This window comes from Crassostrea angulata, chromosome 8 (genome assembly GCF_025612915.1).
Source record: "Crassostrea angulata isolate pt1a10 chromosome 8, ASM2561291v2, whole genome shotgun sequence".
Lineage (NCBI taxonomy): Eukaryota > Metazoa > Mollusca > Bivalvia > Ostreida > Ostreidae > Magallana > Magallana angulata.
This window is the reverse complement of record NC_069118.1, coordinates 13,229,906-13,253,782: the sequence shown is the minus strand read 5'-3', so window position 1 is coordinate 13,253,782 and position 23,877 is coordinate 13,229,906. Positions and strand designations below refer to the sequence as shown.

General features: G+C 34.1%; 3 protein-coding genes across 3 annotated transcripts; 2 read left to right on the top strand and 1 right to left on the bottom strand.

The window, feature by feature from the left end:
* Positions 1-5,250: 5,250 nt before the first annotated feature.
* Positions 5,251-10,987, bottom strand: LOC128159428 (uncharacterized). The gene is made up of 4 exons (XM_052822522.1): positions 10,578-10,987; positions 10,029-10,151; positions 7,263-7,490; positions 5,251-6,591 (listed from the first exon to the last, which is right to left on the bottom strand). The coding sequence occupies exons 1-4, from the start codon at positions 10,819-10,821 to the stop codon at positions 6,176-6,178; spliced, it is 1,011 nt and encodes a 336-aa protein (XP_052678482.1). The 5' UTR covers positions 10,822-10,987; the 3' UTR covers positions 5,251-6,175.
* Positions 10,988-13,284: 2,297 nt separating this feature from the next.
* LOC128161462 (uncharacterized) lies at positions 13,285-17,062 on the top strand. Its single transcript, XM_052824739.1, has 3 exons — positions 13,285-13,471; positions 13,888-13,956; positions 16,602-17,062. The coding sequence occupies exons 1-3, from the start codon at positions 13,288-13,290 to the stop codon at positions 17,060-17,062; spliced, it is 714 nt and encodes a 237-aa protein (XP_052680699.1). The 5' UTR covers positions 13,285-13,287.
* A 2,447-nt stretch (positions 17,063-19,509) lies between these two features.
* On the top strand, positions 19,510-23,169 carry LOC128161459 (uncharacterized). The gene is made up of 3 exons (XM_052824738.1): positions 19,510-19,906; positions 20,131-20,199; positions 22,712-23,169. The coding sequence occupies exons 1-3, from the start codon at positions 19,510-19,512 to the stop codon at positions 23,167-23,169; spliced, it is 924 nt and encodes a 307-aa protein (XP_052680698.1).
* The last annotated feature ends 708 nt before the right edge of the window (positions 23,170-23,877 follow it).

Here is a 23,877-nt window from a genome sequence, read left to right as displayed (position 1 = left end):
TATTACTTTTGTAAAGTCAACAACTAAAAGCAACATGTAATATCATTTTGACATTTGTATGTATTATCATTAGGAGAGGAACGTGTAAGTTGTAAGAGCTTGTTTCGAATTCTTTTGTGTAATTTACCCAATAAAATATGTTCAAATCAAATCACTTAATTTGTCAGCAAATATTTTTCTTTCGTATAGAATAAAGGATTGGTCTCTTTATATAAATGGAAAGCAGACTAACTCTGTAACATAAAAGACCATTCCATGCTTTACAAAAGTTACGTCCTTGGCCGCCATATTAGGAGGGAAACCATAGGTCTGAAGTAGCCTTTAATTTGTAGGTAAGATGTCTGTAACTTTGTCGTTTGATAGAATAATCCTTTTTCCATTGTGTATTTTGATTACAGCAAGATGAGACAACCCACACATCAAAGGAATAAATTAAAGTCAAAGAAATTTTACCACAAGGCGCCCTTTTGCAAAGGATTGCATCAAGTGTATATGATGCAATAACGAGTTTGTATCAATGTGTCAAGAGTTTTGAATGCATTACAGAACTTAAACGCGTTGTTGGATAAAATAAATAGTTGCAAATTGATTTCTTTTTAAAGAAAATTTTTTTGCGTGCAATAAGCCCCTTTCACAATTGGCGCACGAGTACTTAACAACACTTTGCGATCGGATTTTTTTTTTAGATTCGCACGAGGTCTCTCATACGTTGCACGAGCTCTCGCATACGTTGCACGAGCTCTCGCATTCGTTGCATGCATTTGAGTGCTCGCATCAAGTCTCCTTAAAATAGTGGACATGCCAACTTTTTAGACGCGATCGAATGCGATCCAAATCATCGCAATGCAACGCACGAACATAAGTACGAACGTTTTACAAAGTTTTGTGTACTTGCAAGAGTGATGCACGATTTTTAAGGTCGTAAGATGAATATCAGTTATTTATTTATGCGCGTATTGTGCGACCATAAGACTGTTACTCAACATGTCTCATGTTATCTTGCAACGTTTTACTATCATTGCACGACTTATCAGTAAAATGCCATGCTTTGCCACTAGTATATATACCCTGTATAAGCATCTCTGTTTCAGACCACAAAATACATTTATTGCATGATGGTGAGGGAAATATGAAGATTTATTTCTCCAAGAAAAATCATATTTCCCGAGGGAAATTTGTTTTTCTGGAGAAATAAATCTTCTTATGCCCTGAACATTAATAAAATAAACGTTTTATTATACCGAAAAACATATGATTATACAAAATGCGTTGATTTCTAAAAATTGTTTGACTTTTTATAAAAGTAATAACGTCGTGATTGTTTGATTTCCAGTTACTGTCTCATTTTTTTTAATTTCAAATCATAGATAGTTAAGCTGGTTTTGAGATTTATAGAGAATCATAATGATTAAATATTTTTGATTTAATCATACTTGTCTACATACATCATATGCTCATATCAGCTTTTTCATTCCTATGAAATAGTCCTGTCACGTGACTTTCTAGACCAATCAAATATAATAGATTAATCATAATGAGGTATAATAATAAATGCTGCTGCTTCTCTGTTTCTTATGCGATATGTTCTCTCGCTTTCAACTATAAGTCAACTGAAGAGCGTCGGAAATGGGCAGTGTATATATACCCCCTCTGACTTGCACGAGCATTCCATGGAACGCATGATCGCACGTCAAATCGCATTGGCGCACGTTCAATCGTCCGATCACCTGGTCTCTCGCCCGATTATATCGCATAAATTTCAAAAGTCGCTTTCATTGTACAACAGTCACATATAAACACAAGATATATCGCAAGATTTAATGCGTTTACATCGCACAACGCTCGCTTAGATCGTGAGAATTTCGTACAAATACTTTTTTTCAAATGCGATTATTTCGACAACAGTTTACGAATCATATCTAATTTTATCGGTCGCACGAATATTCAGTCGCTTCTGCTCGTGCGTCAATTGTGAAAGGGGCTTTATATTTCACACTCTCAAATCCTTCCATCTGTATGTGCAACAGACACGAAATGTCCTGCCCCGTTTTGTCTTTAAACAATAAATATTATAGGTTTAAACACCTTAAGAATGATAACAATTCTGCTTAAATTCAGAAATAGACCACCTTGCAATAGGTTATAACACTAAAATCGCATTACGTAACGATATTCTGAGATTACAAATTGCAGTTTCAAAAGTCTAAAGTTCTGAATATGGAACGTTTGAGAAAGGATTTCCGGTCTATGAGTACGTGAAATTTTCTCAAACCATTCATTATAAATAAGGCACAGTAAAATAAGTAAAGACTGAAGACTGTAAGATTCGATTTTGGACTTAATGAAAGGTTTGAACATTGATAAATTTAATACACTTGTAAGTCTTAGACCCTAATTCACCTGCCTACGTCAGTGCTATTTTTGTTTCTCGTTTGTTGTTGTTATAATTATCTTTATTCATACAAGTTAATTAACGGATGCAATCTCTTCACGGCAATGGTTACCGTAAATGGATTTCACTTAAGAAACCGATACTGAAACTATTTCATGTTCTAAAATAGAACAAGCATACGGGATTTCTTCTGTTAATATGTCATTAAAGAATTGCAACAAAACAGAGACATTGTGTAATTGGAAATCCTTCAAGATATTTGCAGAAGCACATTGTTCTTGAAGAATACAGGATGAGTCGACGTCATGCTAAAACCACTTTGATGCTGTTATCATCCTTTAGTTTATCATAGAAAATTACTGAGAATCGGTTTCTTATTCAAAGACAAGAAACCCTTTTTTTTTTTTTTTTTTTTTACTAAATTAACAGTTCTTTTTTACAAGTTTAAGATATGAAAACTGTATGAAGGCTTTACATTCACTATTTTGAATCTTTTTTCATCGGTTTTTAGCTCACCGAGCTGAAAGCTCAAGTGAGCTATTCTGATCACAAGTTGTCCGTCGTCCGTCTGTCTGTCCGTCTGTCTGTAAACTTTTCACATTTTCAACATCTTCTCAAGAACCACTGGGCCAATTTTCACCAAACTTGGCACAAAGCATCCTTAGCCTAAGGGGATTCAAAGTTGTGAAAATTAAGGACCACGCTTTTTTGCAAAGGGAGATAATTAGGAATTTATGAAAACGTTCGAGAAATTTTCAAAAATCTTCTTCTCATGAACCATAAGACCAGGAAAGCTGAAACTTGTTTGAAAGCACCCTCAGGTAGTGTAGATTCAAAATTGTGAAATTCATGACCCCCGGGGGTAGGGTGGGGCCACAATGGGGGGTCGAAGTTTGACATATGAATATATAGAGTAAATCTTTAAAAATCTTCTTCTCAAAAACTAATCAGCCAGGAAAGCTGAAACTTGTGTGGAAGCATCCTCAGGTAGTGTAGATTCAAAGTTGTGAAAATCATGACCCCCGAGTGTAGGGTTGGGCCACAATGGGGGGTCGAAGTTTTACATAGGAATATATAGAGTAAATCTTTAAAAATCTTCTTCTCAGAAACTACTCAGCCAGGAAAGCTGAAACTTGTGTGGAAGCATCCTTCCACTGTAGATTGTAGATTCAAAGTTGTGAAAATCATGACCCCCGGGGGTAGGGTGGGGCCACAATGGGGGGTCGAAGTTTAACATATGAATATATAGAGTAAATCTTTAAAACTCTTCTTTCCATGAACCATAAGATCAGGAAAGCTGAAACTTGTGTGGAAGCATCCTCAAGTAGTGTAGATTCAAAATTGTGAAATTCATGACCCCCGGGGGTAGGATGGGGCCACAATGGGGGGGTCGAAGTTTGACATATGAATATATAGAGTAAATCTTTAAAAATCTTCTTCTCAAAAACTAATCAGCCAGGAAAGCTGAAACTTGTGTGGAAGCATCCTCAGGTAGTGTAGATTCAAAGTTGTGAAAATCATGACCCCCGAGTGTAGGGTTGGGCCACAATGGGGGGTCGAAGTTTTACATAGGAATATATAGAGTAAATCTTTAAAAATCTTCTTCTCAGAAACTACTCAGCCAGGAAAGCTGAAACTTGTGTGGAAGCATCCTTCCACTGTAGATTGTAGATTCAAAGTTGTGAAAATCATGACCCCCGGGGGTAGGGTGGGGCCACAATGGGGGGTCGAAGTTTAACATATGAATATATAGAGTAAATCTTTAAAACTCTTCTTCCCATGAAACATAAGACCAGGAAAGCTGAAACTTGTGTGGAAGCATCCTCAAGTAGTGTAGATTCAATGTTGTGAAAATCATGACCCCCAGGGGTAGGATGGGGCCACAATGAGGGGTCGAAGTTTTACATAGGAATAAAGAGTAAATCTTTAAAAATCTTCTTCTCAGAAACTAATCAGCCAGGAAAGCTGAAACTTGTGTGGAAGCATCCTTCCACTGTAGATTGTAGATTCAAAGTTGTGAAAATCATGACCCCTGGGGGTAGGATGGGGCCAAAATGGGGGGTTGAAGTTTAACAAATGAATATATAGAGTAAATCTTTAAAAATCTTCTTTTCAGAAACTAATCAGCCAGATGATTCTTTATAATTGTTAAGACTTTGGCTCCAGGACAATTCTTTGGCTTCACAAGAAGGTTTAGGGTTTGATGTAGGTTTATATCCCATATATTAACTATTGTTAAGGGTCGTTTTGAGAACTGCAATACTCAACATATGATATGACTATGAAATCACCCTGTTAGAAAAGGGACTAATGATTATAAACATATGAATATCCAGGGGGAAAATGGATTTTATTTATACAGGATCTACATGTATTATTGTACATTGTCCAGATAGTTTGTATCATGACTCCATTAAGCTGATTTTATCATACCTACTGTTTTTTTTATTGTGAAGATTACCTCTACTACAACATGAAATAACTGCTTTCAAGATTATTGTATAACAAATGATTTCTACTTAATCAATAGTCACCGCATGATAAACAAAATTATCCATGCAATAAAAAATATCCAATTTTGTTTTTGGATAATTTTGGATAATGTCAATTACTTTGCCCTGTTTATCATCTGACATGCTATAAACTCTTTAAGCCTTCCTCGGTTAATAAAAGATTTTATTATAAAAGAACTGTGGCTTTAACAATATCGTTATTACCAACGTTCGTGATTTTTGTTGTTGGTTTAAAGTAATTTCCTATTTTTTTTTTATTAATTATCTTTTGAGCAAGAATTTATTATTTCACTGTTCGGCAATGGTCCAGGAGTTGCATAAAGACAAGCAAACATTAAGGCAGAATAAAAATAAATAAATGAAATTTTATTTTAGCAAAATATGACAGACAATTTAACAAACGAGTGTGTAGATTTAAAAAGAGAAGCATGATTACAATTATAATGTTCAAATACTGATACTTTTTCCTTGCATAATCTATCTGATACAAAGTAATTACAAAGTAATTAAAAGAAAACAATTTGAAGCATGGGATACAATTAAAAACTTTCTGTACTTCATTTCTATTTTTCAGAATAACAATTTAAAAAAAAGAACTTTAATTTGCAACAAATTCCTTGTATGATTTATTCGGGTCTTTTTTTTGGATGCAACAAATAAATTCATTCTAATCATAATGTAAACAAGTTTTTCAGCTCACGAGAGATAAATCCTACCAGAATAAATAATGTAAGGTTCCGTCAAATTTGAGTAATTTCCTGCAAGGAAGTCTAAAATCATTGGCTTTTCAACTATACTTTTTAAATCAAAGTTTTGTTGAATCTTGAAACAATTGGGCATCGATTTTCTTTTACATGTTCAGTCAGTTAATTGTATATTTATAAAGCAAAACCACGAAATTCATAAAGTGTGTCCCAACCTCAGTATAAGATACAATTTTAACAATGATTAATATTTGGAAACATTCATAAAAATTGTAATAAAAACGCAAATGGAACAAATATGGATTTTTATGCTCATCAGAGAAATGTTAAAAAGCATAAATAGTCGGAATATAATTTTTCAGGGGAGGTCGTATAGTTAGCCTTATACAACATGAAGTCGCGTTCATCAGAATCACAACTTGGCATTAACACCTAACATCTAGTGAACAGATTTTATTATTACGCTTCTCTAAATTGCTGGGGTTTACAATATGATTAATAGTTGAATAATTTGATACAAAAAATTTTGAACTGATTCTTAAATTAGCAGATTGAAATTAAAACACTCATTTTTCTTTGCAGTTCTCTGTATCCTTGTCGAAGATCTGTCCCGCGGGACATCTTAACACGGTTGTTTCCCCTTTTTCGCACCGGAAGTAAATATCTGTCTCTTCTTCCCCTTCAGTGTAACTGCCGTCTTCGAGCTCTGAACAGTCGGGCATGATTCCTCCCTTGTCCTTGGGTATGTTGTACAAGCTCGTGCATTCTCCTTCATATACTCGTGACTCCACGTGCAAAATTGGATCCGGAGGACAAAGTCCATCAGAGACGAATCTTTCATCCTTGCAAACCATGAACCATGGAGACTCAGATTTGTAACCATGTTGATAGACGCCATCTTGTTTCCCTTCACAGCTAGGATGGTTAAGAGCACAAGGCATACAATGGGATGATGCTCCACACCGGTGCGAAAGATACTGACCTGCAGCAAAATGTCAGAGGTCATTCCATTTTTAATTACAAAGAATCTTTATTCATTTTTTAACAATGCATCATGATAATAAAACACTATCTTTACTTTTACGTAGAGTAGTTTCAATATCAACTCTGCTAATTTATTTTTTCTTTATCTTAAACTATTGTAGTCGAGAAAGATTCCAAATGTAATTAAGAAATAAGGAATCTTTCTTTGAGAATTATGAGGTGATAATTTTGGTCGGGACGTGATCAAATCCAATAAAGCCCGAAGGGCTTTATGATAGATTTGACCACTATCACCTCATGATATTCAATGAATGATTCCTTATTAATTATAATAATATAATTTTCACGTAATTGTACCATTAAATATTTAAATATAAATATACGTCATTTGAATTTATTGGACTGTATATCACAAAATCGATACGTAGTGTTAACACAGGCGAAGCCACTTAAAAATGTAAATATTATGCTTTAACATTCTATACAGAGCTCTTTTTTCTCAAGGAAAATAATAAACTTGACCACCATCCCTCTTCATCATACGTTTATGTGTGTTTGAGGAACATTCGGGATATTTATCGTTTAATGTCTGTAATATTTGAAGCTTACTGCCATAGGGCGTAGAACTCAATCTAAATCCGCGCACAATGGGAAAATAATCGTACTTACAAGCTGACTTATACTCTGTTCTGTTTCCACATTTCACTTCAGTGTAATTCTCGCATTTTAACGTTTGCTCCGAGAACAACAAAGGGTATTCGCATTCTCGCATGTGTTGCTCGAAGTATATTGGGACCCTGGTGTATTTGGTGGTACAGTCATAGTAGATCTGACAATACTGGGGGTGGGGGGCTCGGTAGTAGGACTGAGTCCTGCAGATTTCCTCTATTGTGAGCTCTGAAAAATCAATAATATATTAAGGTACTTCACCACATCAAGGCTTATACTTTTTATGACACTGTGTCTACAGATGGTGATTTAGACTTTTTGTAGAATTCCTAATATCACTATCATTATTATGGTTAAAATATGTGGCTTGTGAACCACAGATCATGAATTCAAATCCGTCTGGGGCTTTCTATTTATATTTACTAAATCATTTTATGGAAATCATAATTTTATATGCATATTTTTTTTACCTATTTGACTTTTATACTTCTTATTAATCATGCGTAAACAAGTGTGTTTCTGTTGAGAAACAATATCAAGGTCTAGTGAGCCTCCTTAAGATGGATTGCCCAAATTATACAGTTGTAGAGGCACATAGATTTTACTTCCGATCTATTGTCTTAACTTATAATCCCTGAAAATTATTAAAAATTGCTTATTCATTGGCTAACGGAATTTTAGATACTAGACCCGCTGCAGAGTAAATGGTGTGGGTTTTTTTTAAGGTTTGTTTTTGGCCCCAGACATCTCCCGGCTTGTTCTGTATATCGGGTCTGAATAAGAAGTACTTGAATATGCTTACTTCCTATTGTTTGGCATATTGTGACACGGAAGTTTGTTCTGTTAAGGTAAGTAATTATTTGCATTAGCGTGTATCATAGACTATTTTATATTTTACAAGTATATTAATTACCTCAACCCTCTCAGAAACTTTCAAAAAATTTTACACATTTAAACTCGTGTCCTCGCAACACTTTCTTTAGGTAATAAGCTTGATAATTTGATTTGTTGATAAATGTTTCTAACAAATCGCAAGGAATGACTATATCCACCTTAAAATTCGGAGAAGCATCCGTTGCGGATTTATTCTGAAAGTATTAGAAATAAAGAAAATTGAATTACACAAAAAAACGGCACTTGTGAATTTGAATATAATTATATTGACGTGATTTGATACAACACGGCAAAATCTCAAAATAAAGTCCGCGCATAAAAAAGGAAAATCAAGTAATTTTTTCTTGTTCATTACTTAAGAGTCATTTGTCGTTATTCATAACTGTCAGTAAAAAATATCTTAAAAGAATAATTACTAAGTATATAATTCAAAACACAATCACTGAAATAATTGAATTTTTCATTACACAAATGGTATAAAGGTATTCTTTATTTATCGATTTACAACGATTTCCAGATAAAGCCGTAATTTTAAGACCTTCCCCGTTTTTACGCATAGGTTTGCTTATTACAAGAAGCTGAACAAAGAAGAACTGTATAAAAAAAACCATTGTCATTTAGACACACAACAGCTGATGATAATGCACCATATTGGTACAAAAATCTTTTTTTAAACAGTTCGTGGTTTATTGGAGGGTTGATCCAAAAGTAATGTCACAGATGCGATAAAATCGTGAAAAATTCGTCCTTTAAGATATCTATCTAATTCAATTCAGACCTGAAAATGTAAATGCATTGTGATTATTATTTCTGAAGATATAAATATGTGTTGTAGAGCATGATGTAACGATAGTCGCCGCACGCTAGCGACATCATTTCTAGATCTCTGGCGTTCTGGTAAAATTGCGTAATTTAGTTCTCTATATAAATTCGCCACGATGCTCTATTATACATTTTTTTAATCAATTTTTTCATAAAGTAACTAATTAATCTGTTTTTTAATCGATGAAGTGGTATATTGGATTATTAAATGTGCGATCAGTTTGTTGAGGTCTCTTCAAGAAGCCATGAACATAGCTTTGTGATATAGACCCGCTTTAATTTTCCTTCTGAGCGTATGTCTTCTTTCTATCTTATTTTTTATTAATATGACATATGCTTTTATTAGATGTTGGAACCACATTTAAGGTACCCTGTTCACTCACTCTCAATTTTTGGTTGATATATCAATTCCAGTACATTTTCTAGTGATTTCTATCTATCGAAGCAAAAAATGCATCGTATCACTATTCGCATGTCCAGCCTTTTTATCCCTTGATCTAGAGACAAAAGGCATTGGGTAGATATCCGAAATGGACAATAACGGTCCCTAATTTTTCAAAACAGTTTACAACAGAAAAAGTTAATAATATATCTGTTTTAAAATATTGTGTTGTTTTGGGCATTTTCAAATTTTGAAGCACGTAATTTATTCATATATATAAACCTTAAAAAAGATGTAAATTCATGACGCGGTTATACAATAGCGCGTCATTGAGAAGCGCGGTCGGTGCATAGTGTGACATTACTTTTGGATCAACCCCTGTATATAAAATCGATTGGAGGTCTTTCTGTCGAATTCATACTTCTGTATTACATTCTTAACATTTCATGTACATATTTTTCAAATTACAAAGATTCCCTTTCTATGCAGTCTTCTAAGGTAAATTATATTTATATTATATTATTTTAAGGTAGAAATAAGTTAATATCAAAGGAAAAATATCAATAGATTATTTTAAAGATAGAGTTTTTATTAATGATATCAGGGGGAACTACAGTGAAATTTAAAAATGAATATCGGTAAAGGTAGATATGTTATGGGGAACTGACCTTTCTCGCACGTGGGCCCGCCGTACTCCGCAGGGCACAGACACGTGAAGGATTTGCCGTCCTCTGAGGTCTTACATCCTCCTCCATGGTGGCACGGTTGACTGGTGCAAGGGTCTTCCGTGGCTTTAAGGAACAATTTAATTTACAAAAAAGGAATACTTATTGATAAATATGTTTTACGATACATACATGTAAAAGTTTGCACCAATTGAGATTTTTTGACTAAGAAAAACGACCGATAATGCATATCTGTAGGTTGAATTCGTTATTCCAATAGGCATGCATTAAAATACTAAAGACTAACTGCTTGGAACATTGGTATGTCAAATTCGGAACATGAATATTTATTGTGTTACGTTACTTGTATATTTTTAATTCGTTCGTTAGTACAAAACAGTTTACTTGGTTTTTTTTAATAGGATGAAAAATTAATTTAAACTTCTAATATGAAAGATCTTATCAATCAAATCTATGAAATCTGGTAAGGATTATGAGGAGAAATGTGGGATCTTGTAAGAATCTGGTAAGGATTATGTGAAGAAACCGTACCTTTCTGGGTTCCGCAGTCATCAAACTCGCTGCCCTCGTAAACACACACCCCGAACTGTCGGCTGTAGATGAGCCCGGGGCTACAGTCTGGCATCCTCACTGGCTTACCCCACACACACCGGTGGAGGGTCTTACAATCGCTAGAGATAATCCTCTCAAAGTTGGAGGTACAGACCAAATCCTCCCCACTCACCAGCCCAGCCAGGAACACCAAAGCCGTCACCAACAACGCTCGTGGTACCATATTGTGTTTTCTCTTAGTGTTAAAAATTCAATGCGTTATAATGAGAGTGAACTATACGTGTTGTTTCGAGCACCTGTTTAAGCTAAGTCCGTGTCTTTCCTTCTAACTGCGAGACTTTGCGAGATTCGAGAGCTGTTAATAAGTTTATAGGACAAACACATCAGCAGGTTTGTCTGTTTGTGATCTGTCTTTCCTGTATTTGATTGGCGCGGATTCCTGGGTTATCTGTCCGAGGTTACGCTGATCGGCTGGATGTGCGCCTCCACATCCTGGGATGGTACGGCCCGCACTGACTAGTCTCCGGTAATCACTATTACATTCTAGTCCCCTCTGTTTGTGTACCGGGGATCAGCCTGACTTTGCCGGGAATAATGAAGTCGGAAAATCCTAAATATCTCTGTTTTGTTCACTTTTTGATGTTTTTTTGTGGTCTATGCAGTGCAATGAGTAAACCATTGCATGGGGCTTTTTAGTGTGTTTCCCAAAATAATCATTAAGAAACATGAAAGAAGATTTTTAACATCAATCCATTTATTAACTCAAATTATATCCGAAAACGGCACGAAAACAAATTGCTGTCTCAGTGTTGATAAACCAAATCTAGACTAGACTAACAATTTGCTAAGTGGTTTTTGTATTCAGATATCGTTTTAGATTACAAAAAAAACCCCGATGCATCAAATACAATTTTATGTACATAAGTATGTTTAAAATTACTTGTCATCGGTGTAATATAATGTTTTAACAAACTATTATGAATGAATAATTTTCTCCTATATTGAAGGAGCAAAAATATGTTGACACTTTGCATCACTTAAAATTGTTTACAGCATTAATGGACAAATCAAAGTTTGCAATCGTTAATTACGCATCATAACAAACAGAGGTTCTGCGTGCCGGAATGCCCTGGTTGTTAGGCGAACGGTGGCTGAGTGAAGGTTTATCTTATCTTAATGAGGATATTGATATATATACTATTGTCAAAATGACACCGGTCTTTTTCGCTCCTGGCATTCTTTGGTGATAAAAAGGAGGGACCATAATAGCGTATCTGTAAACACCTGTCCTTGTCCATTCATATAAGTGGCAGAGAACAGTCTTTTATGGTGGAAAATCGTGTTCACCAAAATTAATTTCGACAGATCGATAAAGGAACACTTTTGAAATACAATTCCATTGCTCAAGAACGGAGAATTTCGTTTTGGTATTTTTTCTAAGGAAATAGAAACATTGTTTTGGTTGCAAAGACACTTTAAAGTTTTCAATTTGTTGTTGTTTTGTATTGTTTATTAGTTAGTGTAAACAGCCATATAGCTCATAGAAATACAAGGCAAATTATATAAACAAGCCAATTGAAAATAAAAATTACACAATCATGAAGTTTTCTGATGAAAAAACAATTCTTAATAAATCTACCTAAATTGCACAAGGTTTTACATTTTGTGATGACTATAGTTGAGTTAATTTAAAGTCAGGTGGGTTCAATATAGTAAAACTTCTTAAAGAATTTTTTTCTCTTGACTGACAATAAAAGGGACATTTTAGTATAAAATGATATTCAGCTGTTGACAAATCTATAATATTTATATTTAATGCTTCGTTAATCGTGTCCAGAGGAATAATCTAGGACTGAACACTTTTCTATTCGAAAAAAATAGCATTAGAATGACTGAAAGCAAGGACAATAATTATACATGTATTAAGTTAAGTATATGAAACGATTAAATGCGTCAAATTTCCAAAATAAGTGTCTTATCCTTCCTACCCTTTCTCTATATAAGGAATAAGGAATCATTCTTTGAGTATTATGAGGTTATAATTTCGGTCGGGGCGTGATCAAATCCAATAAAGCCCGAAGGGCTTTATGATAGATTTGATCACGCCCCGACCGAAATTATCACCTCATAATATTCAAAGAATGATTCCTTATTACTTATATTTATATAATTTTTAGCCATCGTACGATTAAATATAAAAATATAAATAAGCAAACCCCGCTGGCGCCTCAATTTGGCGTCATTTGTATTATGGGTTTTATAATACAAAATCGATACGTAGTGTTATCACAGGCAAAGATACTGGAAAATGTAAATATAAACGAGTACATACCTCAGGCACCCACTGTCTTCATAAAAGCAATTCTAAAAATATCAAATAACTGATTTAATAAAATATATCTGTACGTTGTCAAATTGTTTTCATTTGAAGACAAGTATTAATATTTAATTCTTATTATGAAAATTGAACCTACATCATACCTTGAAAGGAAACATGATATGGATATAATTTTCTTGCATTGTAGATTGGTAGGGTTTATTCTTTGTGGATGATGGTCACGGGGGGGGGGGGGGAGGGGATACGGATTTGTAAAAACGAAATTTTAAGATGCACTTTACTCAGTCTATTTCCGTGTGACGATCAGCTGAATGAACATCTGTTACATGTATATACTAAAACATTACAGATATGGCTGCCTTAATTTTCCTGGTGATTTGCATTGTGCAAACCTTTGCAGAGAGACGGGTTTTACTGAATGATCCAGACTTACTCCAGTCTCAGATTCATGCACTAGAGAGGAAAGTGGAGGATGTTGTAGCTAAATACACAGACCTGTCGGCCAAATACAACACATTACTGACCAAAACAAGCGGTTTGTACACGTTAAAGATTGTTGACAGTCAGTTAACACATGGCCATACGACATAATTTTCGTTGAAGGCAATATTACAAATGAAATAAAAAGTAATAAAGTATGCATGAGAAGAATATATATAGTGAATAAAACAATAAAGGTTACTTTGGGATGTAGTGTACTGTGGTTTCATCAATATTCGTTGAATACCAATTTTCGTGGAATCCGTTATAAGTTGATCCAGGAAATTTAATGTTCATGCAACTTCTACAAACATGCGGCATTAATGGAATCTATCTATCCTTGAAACTGTGATTTTCATTGAATCCACGAAAATTGATACCCATGAATACGAATAAAACCACAGTATTTATTGCCCCACTAATTCAATGAAATGTTGTTCCTTTACCACTGTACCTTTATTTTCTTTCAAGCTGGTGGAATATTTGTACGATGGGGAAGAAAGGATTGTCCCGGAAACAATACAGAACTGATTTATTCGGGTATGGACAACTAGCTTATAATTTAAAAGTAAAAGACAAACAGACCTAAAATAATTCGTTTAATGTTAGAAAACGTTCTAATAACATAAAAGTTGGATGTGTATTTCCTTCCTCTGGCACTTTGCATAAAGTACAATATACTGCAACGGCATGCCAACACAACATGCGAACACAACACGTTGTCACGTCAACAACTCTTTGAATGATACGCCGTCGCGTTAACACAACCACCGTACAAACCCAAACGCAGGGAGGTTGACCAAAACTATGGGGGATGCCTTCAACGTATGGGGTGGGTGATTTTTTCAGCTTTAAATACGGGGGAATTTTAGGTCATGGCTTATCTTGGTATATATAACAAGTATTTCCGAAAACTATTATGTACCGCTCGAAGACAGCGATAGTCAAACTTTGTGATGGTAAATACTTGATCAGAGTGCTATATGCGTCGATTAGGCTCAAACTCTCTGAAACTATTTGGTTGATTTAAAATTCACTTCAAAATATGGATAATTGCAAACTCTATAACTTGTATCAGACCTTAGGCCGCTGAAACAGTTGATAATGATAAACCTTAAACGATGTTTGCCATCATATCCATATAAATAGTGCCTGTTTGGGAGGTAACAGTTGAAATTGACACCCCCGAGAAAGCCACTGTCAACTGACGCGAATCGGGGGTTCACATTGTTATTCGAGGGTTGTCAATTTTAACTGTTGCCCTCCCAAACAGACACTGTTTATTTTATTAAACTGAATGTCTTAATTCTAAAGAATTCAATAGCGAGTGGGTTAGAGTGCCCACGATACTGCAGGACCCTACTATTTATACACTTTGACCACATGACTCGAAATTGAATTAAACACATAAATTTTTCTATTTATAACTTAACGTTATTTAGAAATTTTGACAAATAGACAGCAAGAGCCGTTTACTTAAAGAAAAATTGTTGACATCCATGCAACCCTTATCGTTCCCATAAGACATTATCATTTTCCAAATTTCCAATTTGCCTAAACAGGTATTTAAAAAAAAAAAATTAAAAGAACAGACTGCAATTGCCAAAAAAAAATTAACATCAGCTTTGACAACAAATTAAACTGTATTTAGATTAACTTACAAACACCGTGCCGGATAATTACATGTATGCAAGAGCCGAGGTGGCACTTTTGCACCCCTCTAAGATGCAGTTTCGGAAAAATCCATATATACATGTACCATATGATAGACAATTGTATATCACCATTTTTGTTTTTAGTGTGTTTTACCTGACAGGTGAAATATTTACCTTAAAAAATAGATATCCCATAGGAAAATGATACTTCCCATAGGAGAAACGATTCTTCTACAGGAAATTATTGACAATCCTATAGGATTTTCTATCAATCCTATAAGAATTATATTTCCTGCATGTATATTTCCTGTAAGAACTTGATTCAGACAGGTAGTTTTCCAATTGGAGATTAAAAGTTCCTATCAGATTTTATCAAATTCTATCGGAATTGAAATTCCTATAGTAAGTACGTGTATTCCGATAGGAAATTTCTAATTTCCAAGAGGAATATTGTTTTTCCTAGGCCACACCAATATTATATACCTATTTACTGGCTATGAGGACGATAGCAAGTTTATTGTCCCCAAAGACAGCAACTATTTCACGCGGCGAAGAAAACTCTATTTGTTGGCGATATAGAATTTTTTTATGATAAACAAATTATAGTTATCGGACTTTGAATTTAATTTAGCGATCGGATAGGTAATGGAGGGATATCGAATGCCACCGCTGAATAGTTTCGATGACTATTCACCATATGGCCTCAAAGCACAGAAACGTTTTCACGGTTAGATAGAATAGCGTGTTTATTCGTTGTAATTTTACATAAAAACTATTCACAGAGGTATATTAAAATTTCTTGTTCGTCGGACCCCGGGCGCTTGTATTTAAATAAACTATGAATATAATATTTTTATTAATTTCCCGCATCCAGGAAATTCTGCCCTGTTTTCTGTTCTATTTCCACTCTTTTTTTCCAATTTTAAATAGTTTTAATTCATAAATAAGAAACAAGTAGAAGAAATATAATCATCCGCTCAAAATTATTGCTTTAAGAGTTTACGACCACTTTTGTTATCCTTGTATCTCACCTGTCAGGTTGAAATATTTACCTTTCAAAATTAAATTCCCACAGGAAAATAATTTTTCCATAGGGTCACACCAATATCATTTCTTGTTCGTCGGACATTTAGTAGAAAAGGATACGAGCGAGCGATTAAATAATAAAATTATTATAGCCATATAAAAAAATAAATTATTGTAGCCATAATTTTTAGGCGGTACATATATGGAATATTTGAATTTTTCGATATATGCAGCTCAGACAGGTGCAAAAATGCCACCGTGGCACTTACATAATTATGCTGCACAGTGATTACATTGAATAGTTCGAGCATTTATCTTGATAAGGAAGAAAATGATTTAGACTTGAGCAGTAGTTAAATACAAGGCACATTCAAAGATAGATATACTAGTCTTGTAAATGACAATGAAAACAAGATCACTGGGGATACTCTAATTATATTATAAAAGAATTACTTTCAAAAAAGATTAACTCAAATTAACCACCTCTTATTTTCGATTTTGAAGGATTTACTGGAGGTTCTTGGTGGGACCACACCGGAGCCGCCGCTGAATTCGTTTGTCTACCACGAGACCCAGACCTCACCACAAAGTTTTCGTCAAGCGTTGCATTCATGTATGGATCAGAGTACGACTCAAGTGCTGATTTTGGCCATGACACAGGCAATGACCTCCCCTGTAGTGTCTGTCGTAGCACGGTAGAGTCCAGCGTTCTGATGATTCCTGGTAAATCCTCTTGTTATGATGCCTGGAGCATGCAGTATCATGGGGACCTCATGGCCGGAGATTACGTACATAAGGCAGCGTCCCAGTATATTTGCTTAGATAATCACCCAGAAAAGCTAGTTGCAGGACAAGATGACCACGATGGAAAACTTTTCTACCCAGTTAAAGCAGTATGTGGGTCATTAGCCTGTCCACCATACCACAATGGCAGATACTTAACTTGTGTTGTTTGTACCAAATAAACAATACAAGCAAGTCTTTATGTTCCTTTGTTATTCAGACGCAAGACGACTACACTAGGTTTTTTGATGAATATAGAAAAACATAACACAGTTAAAAAATGAACATTGGCCATTTATTCAAATAAATGACAAGGATGTAAAAAAAAAAAAACCTTTTAAGATTGAGAGGGTCATACGAGACTAGCAAAACACTGCTGATACATTTTCAACATATAATATATAATCTGACCCACTATATAAAATCATAAAAAAAATATTGCCCTGATATGCCAATCATCAAAAAGGGTGAGACTATTAAGTGGTGTTTCTCATTCAGACGAATTCAACATAAAAATCAAACCTAAAATATACAACATGACTATTCAAAAAGTCATGTTGTATATTTTAGTTACACAAAATAAGTTTTATCAGGAATGACTTAGTAATTATAGAAACATCTAAAGCTTTCTCCGATCGTGATACAAATCATCAAGGTTTTTCAAAAATCATCAAGGTTTCTAAAAAAAAATCATACACGTTTCCTTTTTTATCTTTAGATGACTCATTCCAATTTATTACATACTAGTAGTAACAAAAATCATAGAATATGCCTAAGAGGGTTTATCTCACTTTCTCCATTCATTGCAACCTGGCAAAACAATTTGTCATGTAACCATTTGGTGAGCAACATCTTAGCTCCTTATCACTTGTTATTCAATTTGGGTCTCTTGGCTTTATTCTACCTTGCTAAACAATTTGTTACCTGGCCGTTGACCATCTGTATGCATATTGTCCCTTGGTCTATAAAAGCATTTCCGTACTAAATACAAATGTTTTTAAAAATATAGTTTACTGTTTGATAAAATGCTCCGTGTGTACAAAAAAGCACATAAAATGCCTTTTTCTATTCATTTTAAGGAAACCCTCATCTTGTTGCATTTATCCTTCGGACTAACATAATTCTCACTATGTAATATTTTGAGCTTGACCAAATAATTTCTTCTATTTTATATGCATTTCTATTGCCTGTTCGTCTTCTGTTGCCCACGATAACTATCCAGCATTCGTCCTCGTCGGTTTGACTGTGCGTCGGCATGTTGTTTTTGGATGTAACATTTTTCTTATCCTTCTGATGGCCATATTAGCACGACTTAAGATTTTCCTTACAGAAGAGCTGCAGACACATTCACGAAATGAAGATTTCAAAATGGAATGTCAGTGGACGGCTAAGCGATGTAGTCTAATAGGTAATCTAAGTGCACCTATATCTTTAAATTTTTCAATATATAATGTTGAACTTTTAAACTTAACGTTATATTATGTGAAATCCTTTTTATTGAGATATTTCTTATCAAAGGTACGATTGCATAGGAATATATTAATATTGAATAGGTATTCAGTCAATTTACTCTCCTTGAAGGAGGATTTCTTATTTGGTTCAAAACACTTGGCTGTACAAAAACTTGTATTGATTAATTTTACGAGAAACAATTTCTGACACTATATATTATACTTAAATTATTGTTACATCACTCTTATTTGTACGTCGTTTCATAATGTACTACCTCCATGTCTGGATAAACACAAAATAAAATATACAGTGTAATGGTCATCACCTTAGACTTGGGTAATACACCGATATTGATAAGTTACCTAATCTAATACAAATTTAAATATTTCATATCATTTTTATTTAACTCTTATGATGCAAAAGGTTAATCTATTCAACAAATGTTTGGACATGCAGGCGTCCAAGTGTTTTTACTTCAAGTATTTACTTATATAGGAAAATCTCATGGTGAGCAGGCGAATGTAAAACTGGTCGAATTTCAATGTCTCAAATTATCTTTCTTAAAACACAACTGTGTCTGGGCGAATTCAAGACGAGGCGAAGCTGTCTGCAAGTGTAGAGGGACGAAAATAACGAGGGGCGGAAATAACCTTGTATACAGTATTAAGGACAGCATATATTCAGAAGAACACATCAGAGACTATGACCCCTTGAACATGAATATGAACATACAGATACTGAAAAATAGCCCAGCTACCCCTTTGCAGTAATTAATACTAGTACTTTATTTTATTCAAACACTGCATGTTACGATTCAATATCTATACATAAAATAATTTTTATCATAAAATAATCAAACTTTTAAAGTGAAATAAATATATTATATGTCATGTTCCAGTATATAACAGATGTTCAATGCGTTGATCGTCGCACGCAAATGCACTGCGTAAAGTGCAATGGAAATTTATCAAAACATTGTGTTATTCATTTTTCTAAAGATAGCAATTTGAAATGAAACCAAAAAACCCATATAAATAGCTGGAATAAAATATCCTAATATAAACCAAAGGTATATAGCAAAAACAATTTTTTACTATATGATTTTAAAGAAATACTTTCATGAAGAGCGAGTTTCCGTATTGCTTTGTTAGCTTATACATGTATAATATAATATGATATGAATGCCTTGATATTCATAGTAATTCTTATTGTTCAAGCGATTGCAGAGAAACGGATTTTACTGAACGATCCAAGTTTACTTCAGTCTCAGATAATTCATGCTCTAGAGAGAAAAGTGGAGGATGGAGTTGGTAAATACACACACCTTTCTATTACATACGCTAATCTAATAAGCAAATACAAAGACTTGTCCACCAAAAACAACGACCAATCCGCAAAGTTCGCTGACCTGTCCACTAGATACACTGACTTAACTTCCACATACAACGACCAATTTTCTAAACACATCGAGCTGTCTACCAAACACAACGAGCTGTCTACCAAATACACTGACCTGTCTACCAAATACACTGACCTGTCTACCAAATACAATACGTTGCTGGCCAAAACTAACGGTTTGTTTTTACGAGTCACATTGAAGATAGTCACACTGCATGGAATCATACAATAAAGTAGCATTACGATATTAAGTTTTAAATTGCGGAACATTGTTAGTGAGTAACAAACAGAAAGTCAAAAGGTAATTCAGAATAAGACAGCTTGTATGCACCACGACAATGCCTGTAAACGCATTTCCCCCAAAATATCGAAAAGTGCACAGTTTAATAAATCTTTGTAGTTGGTGGAATATTCGTGCGATGGGGAAGAAAGGATTGTCCTGCAAACAACACAGAACTAGTTTACTCAGGTTAGTATGTTGACTGCACAGGGGTGGAGGTGGTCGCAGAACCGATCTTTAAAACATTGTTTAAAGATCAGTTTGCTTACCGAGAAAATGCATGCATGCACTTAAACTAGCTGTTGGCGTACTGTTCTCAATAAATAAAGTATATAACGCAAATTAATACGTTATATCGTCTTTCCAGAAGATTTCGAATGATTGGTAATTTACTATTTTTTTGAAGTTTCAGTTCCTTTATTAATATTGTGGATTGATTTTTATGGAGCAATTTTTCGTGTTTTATTTAATTTTTTAAAGTTTAATGTGAACAAAAGTTTGTGGAGTTACAATTTGTTTAAATTCCTTTTGGATTCAATGACATTGATAGGGGATCTACAAAATTTATACAAAGTGAACCAACTCAAATTTCAATGAGTCCACAGTATGTATCAATGGTAGTTTGCTGGCTAGAGCTGGTAGTTTGCAGTATTTTTTCTGTTGTATGTCATAATTTCTTTTATTTTTTCTCAAAATGCAATACCAAATATTTTTTATGAATGGAAAGACACACAATGTCTACAGTACTGATAAACATGTTAGTAAAACTATAAAAAGTTTATCAATGTATAAGTTATAAAACAAAGAATGTAGGCCCCTATACACTTTCGTAGAACTTTTAGAAAGGCGTTATATAAAGCGTTCTAGAAAGGCGTTACATATATAACGCCATTTAAAACGGCATTATAATTCATATTTTCGTGTTATAACGCTTTTTTGGAAGGCGTTACAATACATAACCCACAGGTCCAAATGGCTGGGTTTTTATGAATAGCAATAAGTTTTTAAATTATTATTTTCTTAAATTAATGTAGATCAACAATTCACACATAAAAATAACAGCTAGAAAGCTTTGAGCTAAAGGTATCTACATGTAAATAAGAACTGATTTGCTGTCCGTCCATTTGTTGCTTTTATGATTAATTTAATGTGTACGCGGTAATTCTTTTTCAATAGGACCATTTTTTGGTCAGAAACAACATTTTTGTCACGTTTTCCTAATTAAAGCAATATCACGTGAGGGAAAACATATTGGTATATTGCCTATTCGTCTACCGATTCTACCTACCTTTTTCTTAACAATTTTACTGGACTTGGTGCATGTAAAATCTAAAACTATTATCTTTTTTGTATTTCCGATAAGTACAAAACCGAATAAGCAATATGAGAAGAAAATTTATAAAGAATATCAGTAAAATACACGCAATTTAAATATGACACAAAACAATTTTTCTATTTGTTATGATTCACGGGAGGGGTGTTCATTTTATTTTTACATCAGAGCCGCTGATGTATTCGTTTGACCTCAACGTGACCCGCACACATAACTACAAAGTTTACCTTACCATTTTAGAACCCATTTGCATAGAAACTACAGCTGAAGGCCGTTCAATCAATTTTTTTCCCAAAAAGGTATACAACTTCCAAGGTATCAAAAGAAATTTAAAGTACCCCTGCAATGTGTTCGGAATGTTTTCTTTATCGTTGCTAAGTATATAATAAATCCAGAGGTGCTCGAATGAAAGTTCACGAGACTTCACCGAGATTTGTTCAGTTCCTGTGAAATTTCTAGCGGAAGTATTATAAGTGTTCGGATAATATTCTCAAAATACGTAAGTACTGGTCGTTTTTCATATAATAGCCTTCTTGGATTTATGTTAAAACATGAAAATCTATAAAGATGTATGTCTTATTTCACTAGCGGTTATTCATATTAAACGATAATATTCAGAACAGAGTTATCTATCGTGGTGTTCAACCACGTGTAGACTGGTTGAAAATATAAACATTGGGTTGCTTAATAAAATTATAGCCATGTTTGATGCTTGTGGTGTGCAATACCATGTTTTTAGAAAAATAATGAATGTCTTTTTTGCATAAAAACTTAGTATATCGAGCCATTTTCAAAGAACATTCTGCATAAAATAGTTTAGTCTGTTTCACTATTGGTGCTTCTACTAGGTCAGGCGCGGATCGAAAATTAATCCTCAGGGGGGATCTCTGCAAGCATGTTAAATATTGCAACAGCAGACAAAATCTATTTTTTGTATTGTCACATTTATTTCTAGAACACACTTTATCCACCAATTAATGAAAATAACGTTTAAAATCAATAAACCTCTAGATTTTATATTTGACTCCAAGTACCTAGATTCTATGAAATAGACTATAAACACGAGTCTTGATTTTTACTGCGAAACAGAAAGGGTCAAATAAAATCACGTGGTCTAAAATTTAAATGACAATAACATTCGCAGGGGTGTAAAGGATAGGAAACATTTTGAATTACGTAAAATGAAAATCATCCGGTCATTAACATATATTGATGCGCGAAGTAAATAGATACATCCTGCCCAAAGTCCAGATGAATGTTTAGTTGAAAAAGTTCTAATTTCAGGCTTTCTTGTATCAGTCAAATATGTGTATTAAAATATGGAATCAATTATTAATGCATTTAATTTATCTTTCCTGGGTTTTTCAGGGTTTGCTGGAGGTTCCTTGTATGACCACACCGGGGCCGCCGCCGAATTTGTTTGTTTACCACGTGATCCAGACTTAGTAACTGGGTTTACCTCAGGTACTGCATACGTGTATGGATCAGCATACGACACCAATGAATTTGGACATCGCAGCGGAAACGACCTTCCCTGTAGTGTTTGCCGTAGCACGGTACAGTCCAGTGTTCTGATGATTCCTGGTAAATCCTCTTGTTACGATGGCTGGACCATGCAGTATCACGGTCATCTCGTGGCGGGAGCCATTATTCATAAAGCTGCCACCCAGTACATATGTTTAAATGAGCATCCTGAAGCTTTGACTGCAGGACAAGATGACCACGACGGGAAATTATTTTATCCTGTCTTAGCAGTGTGTGGGTCATTAGCCTGTCCACCATATGAGGACGGCAAATACCTTACTTGTGCTGTCTGTACCAAATAAAAAAACCAAGTACATTTCTATATACATGTAGTGATGTTTGTCTATCAGACATCTTTTATAATGGTATCAAACAAAATAGTTCAGACTCAGACTGGCTATAAATTGTTCGACAAATATCAAATGTTTATGAAATACTTAAATTCGACGTCAATTTATATGACAGTACAAGTATATAATATTGGAGTGTTATTGGGCGTTAAGTATTCAACAACCAAACACAAAATTTTTGTCTAAGACCTCAATTGTAACAAACAACATAGAATATGAAAGACTCACGTTAAATATCGATAACTGATGAATAACAAGATCGCGTAAGACAACAAAATGCTAGATAAATAAACATTAAAAAAGTTGGTCTGATTGAAAATATTGAGTTACCGTTGCTCAAATATTATGCACTATGCCGGAACAATTATTATGAGTAAGAGAATTACTTTTGTGGTGAATGTATTAATATTTTGTCAGAAGTATGCTATATTCATTATCCCATTAAAAAAACGACAATGACCAATTTAGATAAGAAAATATTGAAACATTGGAAGCAAGCTCTATCATGTGGTATGCAAAGATATCTTCAGGTAATTTTGCAAATACATTCACATTTTGTTTTCTTTTTAATCTATTGAATTTCATTATATATAACAATACCCATACAATAAGTCATAAATTGTCGTATTATTTACATTTTAGGAAATCGGATGATGCAGC

What these genes read in the sequence shown, in the direction of transcription:
- LOC128159428 (XM_052822522.1), bottom strand. Translation starts at nt 10,821, where the DNA reads ATGGTACCACGAGCGTTGTTGGTGACGGCTTTGGTGTTCCTGGCTGGG. An exon ending in TGACTGCGGAACCCAGAAAG is followed by an intron (nt 10,152 to 10,577) that starts GTACGGTTTCTT and finishes TGTTCCTTAAAG; the next exon opens with CCACGGAAGACCCTTGCACC. An exon ending in CGGGCCCACGTGCGAGAAAG is followed by an intron (nt 7,491 to 10,028) that starts GTCAGTTCCCCA and finishes TTGATTTTTCAG; the next exon opens with AGCTCACAATAGAGGAAATC.
- LOC128161462 (XM_052824739.1), top strand. Translation starts at nt 13,288, where the DNA reads ATGGCTGCCTTAATTTTCCTGGTGATTTGCATTGTGCAAACCTTTGCA. An exon ending in ATTACTGACCAAAACAAGCG is followed by an intron (nt 13,472 to 13,887) that starts GTTTGTACACGT and finishes TTTTCTTTCAAG; the next exon opens with CTGGTGGAATATTTGTACGA. An exon ending in TACAGAACTGATTTATTCGG is followed by an intron (nt 13,957 to 16,601) that starts GTATGGACAACT and finishes TCGATTTTGAAG; the next exon opens with GATTTACTGGAGGTTCTTGG.
- LOC128161459 (XM_052824738.1), top strand. Translation starts at nt 19,510, where the DNA reads ATGAATGCCTTGATATTCATAGTAATTCTTATTGTTCAAGCGATTGCA. An exon ending in GTTGCTGGCCAAAACTAACG is followed by an intron (nt 19,907 to 20,130) that starts GTTTGTTTTTAC and finishes AAATCTTTGTAG; the next exon opens with TTGGTGGAATATTCGTGCGA. An exon ending in CACAGAACTAGTTTACTCAG is followed by an intron (nt 20,200 to 22,711) that starts GTTAGTATGTTG and finishes TGGGTTTTTCAG; the next exon opens with GGTTTGCTGGAGGTTCCTTG.